The following is a 6,425-nucleotide window of genomic DNA, read 5'->3' on the forward strand; positions in this document are numbered from 1 at the left end:
TGATCTTATCCAGGTCATCAATATGGTTTTGAGACAAAACTGGTATTCTAGAGAAGGGATGGGAAAAGAGAATGAGATATAAAAGGGAGAAAAAGAGAGAATGAGATATAAAGGGAGAAAAAGAGAGAATGAGATATAAAGGGAGAAAAAGAGAGAATGAGATATAAAGGGAGAAAAGAAAGAATGAGACATATTTTACAAATAAATAAAATATGACACTAAGCCATATTCTAGGCTGCACCCACATTAAACCTAGCTTCATGAGGCAAGCAATATGTGCTGATCTTCAGAAAATGTCTGATTTGACCAATTTTCAAAAAGTACATTTTTGTTGACACCTGGTTATTTGTAAAAAGCTGACATAACAAAACAACCACTGGTACTGTTAAAGTTCACAATTCCTATGCCTGAGGATACTTATATTATCTATTGTAGAGATTACCAACTGTCAACTATAAAGCACTTTTCCAAAAGATGGGGCACATGTTCATTAAACCTATCATGAAACATTAATCATCATACATGTGTAAAGGAAAATTAAATCTACTACAGAATGACATCCCAAAACTTAAGGCAATGATCTTATCTATATGAAATATTACTAATAAAAATAAAAAATTCAACATCATCCTACCTAAATGGCACCTCAACCTTAGATTAGTAGGGCCATAGTGAGGTTCAATATGAGAGTCTGGATACAGCACTGAGAAGCAGGCATTGCCAAACACACAATCCTGCATGACTGATGGCAATGAACCAATCATGGTTGATGTGTTGGGACATCTCTTGCAGTTTGACTCATTGACAACACCTTGGTCAATGAAGGGGAAGATGCACCAATGACCACGAGGGATATCGTTCAGTTTCCAGCCCCAGTTATCGCCACCCTTCAGAGCCTCAAAGACAGACTCAAATTCCTTCAAGATAATGCTGAAATTGAGCTTCAGGAGTCTGAGTTCCATTCCATAGACATCAAACTCATTCCAGTAAGGGTTGGCTGGTAAATCCACAGGGAATATGGTGGGCTTCTGGAAGGCTGATTGGAGTGATTTCTCTTTCTGCGAGGTTCTTGTCCTGTCTTCTCCCAACTTCTCCGCAGCTGGAACCAACCTCCTCACCACTGTCTGCACAGCATCACGTAATCTAAGTGATGTGGACTCCTGAGTCTTGGAGTCTAATGCTTTCCATTTCTCTGCAATTTGTTGTTCCAGCTCCTTGTATTTACAGCAACGGACACAGCTGGAGTTCCTGCACGACTGTGACTCTGAGTGGTCTGGGGTCGGAAAGAGGTAGAACACTTTCCTCAGGATCTCCAAGACGGCGATTTTCAAAGGCACTTTATTCTCCTTTTTGTAAAAGATAACAAGAATCAGGGCAGCAAATATCATGCCCAGTGCCATAGAGGGCATGAGGGGCAGGGCGGGATCGGGAAGTCCACCCAGGAAGGCGGAACAGCATTCTCGTATCCCCATAGCGACTACTTGGCAATTGCAGCAGCTTGACACAAGCTAAAAGGCCCTAAACGAGGCGGTTCTGGACGAGCAGACCATCGGCTGCCTCTTGAATCACCAATAAAATCGTTACACTTGACAGCTACATGGTTTTCGTCTGCTCCTGGGCCTGAATGGCTTCAGATGCGACTGCTGGTTGGCTTCAGTGCCATCAAAGTTGTAAAGGATCCCTGAATAAGGAATCCAATTGCCTCTCGGTTTTCTGGCGCTTATAGGGTAAACAAATGGTTATTAGGGACGATGGGTCTAAAATTATTTAGGTTTCTTAAAATCACAATTGTATGCATGCTAGATACTTAACGCGTTATTTATGTACTTAGCATTAATTGATTAATATTTTTACGTTTCAATGAACACAAGTAAAATATATCTATATAGTGATGTATGTCTATAAAACATTAAACTACACTAAAATGAAGTCAACATAGGCTAAAGTAATTAAAGATGTGTCCATGCCAATACTAAAAGAAAGACAAAAATAAAACGCAATAAGAATTTAGCCCCGCAGTCGCTGGCATGCCACAGAAGGTAAAAAGTAACTTTGAAACTCTCCGCCTGTCGTCAGCAGAGATCTCTCGAAATACGGGGGAAAAACAAGTAATAGTGAAACAAGTGTTGTAATTGGTGAAGAGAAGGAAACTATAACATATTCGGAACAACCACGTGAGACACCATGTCGAATAAGGTGAAAATAGTGATGGTTGGTCCACCCGAGGTAGGAGTCTAATTTAGTTTTGTATTTTCTTACTGTATTTATCTGCAGCTTTTATAGTTCTGGGACAGTATGCAATTGGAGGTGGGAGCAGAGTTGGGTAATAACATATATGTGCAGTAATAGAAGGGCATCTAACAAAACAAGCTGTGGCAATATTTGTGCAGATCCCATCCTGAGGTGTCGTGACCCAAAATTCTATCAAAAATGAAGGCAATGCACTATAACTTTTCCACGGTAATCAACATTAGCATCAATGAAGTCCTTTGCATAATGAATTACACCCAAATTTGCATCAGTAGATTCCTTGTGGAAAATATCAAATTCATTTTAAAAGCAAACTTCTGCCCCTTTATTCATGTAGACTGTTTTAAAAATCCATAATTTTTGGTATGTATGGATTCTTCTTGCTGTCATGGTTGTAGCTGGCACTAGGCGACTATACTAGGCCCTGTAGGTGGGTAAGGCATGAGGTATCCTGGGAATAGGTGGGGTCAGATAATGTGGTATTTACACATTTATGTCAGTGTCAGGGGTTGTGCCCTCACAAATCCTTATATGGGATTTTAGAGTGCAGCCTAATTTTAGAGTGAATATAGTGAGTGATGTCATAACTCGTGTGAGGCTCTGTGAGGTAAATTTCTCTTGCCACATGCTTAGTCTAGGTGTGTTTTAGCAAGTTATGAAATTACTAGAGTTTAGATGTAGACAATTTTTTTTTTGTGACTGTAAGAAGTTGCATCTTTATTTGCAATTTGTAATGGAGATGCCATGAACTAAAAGTGCCTTATGTTTTATTAATCTACCAATTCCATGTACTGTATGTTGTATGGGTTATGGTTGTCATATACTAAAATCAGCCAGTTTTGGTGTTTTGGATTTTTTAAACCATAAAATGACATGGAATTTCATTAGTTGAGTATTGCTTAGGGGGAATCTTTGGAATTCATGACTTTGGTCTCTAAATCCATCCTCATTTAACTACCATCTATGTCAACCAACCCATTTGTTATCAAGTGTTGGGTCTGGCAGTTTGTGAAGTTGTAATTTTTGTGAAGTTAACTATTTTTTACCTGAACAATGTAATTCTAATGGGCATCAAAGGATTATGATGGAGAATTTTGTTGAAAGGTTTTGAAATATTATCTACAATGCCATTTACTTTGATTTCATGATTTTTATACCCAGACAGCCACCTTATGTTGTTCCTCTACAGAGTTTCTACAAGTAAAAGAAAGAAGAGAATAATTTTAAAAAATTCCAAACCTTCAGTTTCTGCAGAATATTTTCTGTAACTAGTAGTGCTGTTGTATCTGGTCATTAAGGGCATTATCTCATTTTTCTCCATCTCTTTGTGGTCCTTGTTTCACACCCAGCCTCACTGTCTCTTACTCTCATTTTCTCTCTCCCTCCCTTTTTTCAGAGGTTGTTAAAACAAATTATATACAATTGGAAAAAAGTATTAACATTTATGTGACTAACAAAAAATTCAGATGTTCATCACTTAGCTATTTTTTTATTCTCCTTTTCAGTGTGGGAAAACAACACTCACCAACTTTCTAAGTGAGGCTGGAGAAGTGGGAAGTGGGGAGTACAGACCCACCAAAGGCTGCAGGATTCTGGAATTCGAAGTGCCCAATGTAACCTACAACAATACTGCAGCCAGTGTTGAGGTTGAACTGTGGGATGTCAGTGGAGATAGGACGTAAGAATAAGGTTTTCCTTGCTATTTGTCATGTGTACTTGTACTCCTGATTTCTTATTTTAAATGTTCTCACTTTTAGCAAGTGGTTTGCTGATCAGAGTTATAAAGCAGTGAACAGATTAATAATATTAGTTTGTAGACTATGTTATGTTTTTTTTTCATATTATACTTATTTTTAATCTTATATGTAAGAAAAAAATATTCTCTGATGATTTTTGAATTACTTGTTCCAATATGTGCTGGAAAATTTATTAGTGTATCATATGTGAATATAATCATTTATAACATGTCTTTTACATATAAACTGAGGTGAGTGCCTAATATTTATCAGAATTTGCTAGATCATACAGGGAATGAATATCCAGTAAACACATTGACAACATTTCAAGAGTCTTCATTTCAATTTCTTTCTCTCATTAGCTATGAGACGTGTTGGCCTGTCATTCAGCAAGGGGCACAGGGCATTATCTTTGTTTACAGCCCAGGGCGAGAGGAACATGCACGAGTCCTTGATAACTTGTACACGCACTTTGCTGAACAACAGGCTGTAAGTGAAGCTCAGTGTGTCGTGTTCTGCCACTACAAACCAGGAGCCAGAGGGAAAGGGGCAAAACTTTGTGAGTGATCAGCATTTTGTTTTTGTTAGTCTGTGTTTCTAAGAGAAAAATCTGTTGTATTATTCAGTTTTTTGTAGGTAGGATTAATAAGATTGTTTGTTTTTGGAGGTGTCATAATGTGGTAGGTATGATACATATACTCATCATTGATTTTTGGTCAATATAGACTATTCTTTTTATTGTCCACTATCTACTTGGCCCCTAGTTGGCCTTACTTTAAGCTATATCACAATGGTTCCTTTTCTTTAGACTTGTATCGTGTGGCTGTAATTTGATATGGGCGATAGATAATCCAAATCATGTTATTGATCTGTCATGTGAAAAGTTAATGAACTTTCATTTAATAATTTATTTGCTTTTTTTTTTTTTTTTCATCAGGTCAAAATTTGTATAAATTGTTGTCTCACTGCTATTGAATTCATATGTAAACTTCTACTTTTATATATCTAATCTTTGTTCTTTGATGAGGTAGGATCTCAACTGTTTTCTTATACATAATTCGGTGTGCATACAAGTGTATTTTTTATCTGATTCAGATGATGATAATAACTTTGATAGTACAAAACTCATCTCTCTTTTCTGTTTCAGCAACTCCCTTCAACAAAATCTCCAAAATCGACACGCACTTGGATGATGATAGTGGAAGTGTGAAGAGGGATTTTAATGACTTCATTGCATCTGTCATGGGTCACATGTCTGATGTTGTTGAGCGTCAAGAGAACTTTATATTGCAGTGAACCTCAGTGAATTCATGCAATGATATAAAGATGTTATTAGCTCACATGTACTTGTCAATGTGCAGTGAGCTTACACCCAAGCATAGACAAAAAATTACACATGAAGATATACACATGAAGCCAGATTTGAACTTCAAAACTTAATGTGTGCACTGACATTTTTTGTGATACCCTTACTGTTATTTATGTACTTGCAAAAAAGATTAAATGCAATGATGTTTCTGGGCAACTCAGTTTCTCTATACTTAATGCCTTCTAGTCACGTAATATATATTTATGCCGTCCATAATAAAGTATATATTAAGAATCTTATTTTTATATATCCTGTATGATATCTGCAAGTGGAATTATAATTGTTTAGAATAGAAATATGTTTTAACAATTATAGTTCAAGTTTAATAGGAAAGATTGAAAACTTATCCATAATTGATCTGTGGAATGAAGGCATGAATTCTACAGAAATCTCAAATCAGGGGAACTACAAGTTACAGTACAGCAACTCATGCTACAGCTGACATAACTTTAACCTACTGAACTGCAGCTATCCTAGTATTAGTGTATTGAAAGAGAGCTGACCCAACTCTAGCCTATTAAATTACAACTCCCTCTTTTGGTATTTTTGATTGGAAGATCCTTTAACAGTCCCACAAAACATGGTATACCACAACACTACCATTCTTTGAAATCATTAATGAAAAAGTCTGGTTGCCTGGCTGTCTTTATGATCCTCATCCTCTCTACCCCCTCCCCTCTCTCTCTCTCCCCCCCCCAATCCCTTGCCCGTTGTTGTCGTGGGGGGGCTTAGGAGGCGGAGACTGGGACCCAATGATGGGGAACTCCCCAACCTTGGGACTCAGCCCTCGACTCAACTAATTTTGCATGGTCTTTTTTTCCTTCCCACCTTTCGTTTCTGTCCCTTCACCAAACCCTTCTGTTATCCACCTCCTAAGGTGTGAGAGCCGTGCTGAAAGGATGAAAGGCTGACTTTGTGCCAGTCCTGAACGGCCTGAGGGAGCCATGGGCACGGTATTCCCCTGATTTAGTTACCTAGCCCTTACCCCTCAAGGGAACCCTGAGGGGTGGACTGTTTTTATCCCCAACATAATACAGGCTTACCATGGCCAGTAATGAAAACATATCCCC

The 6,425-nt window shown here is 37.9% G+C and overlaps 2 protein-coding genes across 3 annotated transcripts; one reads left to right on the forward strand and one right to left on the reverse strand.

Annotated features, from left to right (window-relative positions):
* Positions 1–633: 633 nt before the first annotated feature.
* On the reverse strand, positions 634–1,722 carry LOC119571014 (aspartate beta-hydroxylase domain-containing protein 2-like; the record flags this gene model as incomplete). Its single annotated transcript, XM_037918511.1, is given in 1 exon segment — positions 634–1,722. A coding segment is annotated over 1 exon segment (839 nt), but the record flags the coding sequence as incomplete, so codon positions are not given.
* Positions 1,723–2,052: 330 nt separating this feature from the next.
* Positions 2,053–5,589, forward strand: LOC119571017 (intraflagellar transport protein 22 homolog). 2 transcript variants are annotated; one of them, XM_037918513.1, is made up of 4 exons: positions 2,053–2,226; positions 3,756–3,928; positions 4,349–4,545; positions 5,134–5,589. In XM_037918513.1, exons 1-4 carry the CDS (start codon positions 2,185–2,187, stop codon positions 5,280–5,282), a joined length of 561 nt encoding a protein of 186 aa, XP_037774441.1. In that variant the 5' UTR covers positions 2,053–2,184; the 3' UTR covers positions 5,283–5,589. The 2 variants fall into 2 exon arrangements, with proteins under 2 accessions (XP_037774441.1, XP_037774442.1); XM_037918514.1 differs by having other exon boundaries at positions 2,053–2,196.
* The last annotated feature ends 836 nt before the right edge of the window (positions 5,590–6,425 follow it).

Source organism: Penaeus monodon, unplaced genomic scaffold, assembly GCF_015228065.2.
Source record: "Penaeus monodon isolate SGIC_2016 unplaced genomic scaffold, NSTDA_Pmon_1 PmonScaffold_4754, whole genome shotgun sequence".
NCBI classification, from domain to species: Eukaryota; Metazoa; Arthropoda; class Malacostraca; order Decapoda; family Penaeidae; genus Penaeus; species Penaeus monodon.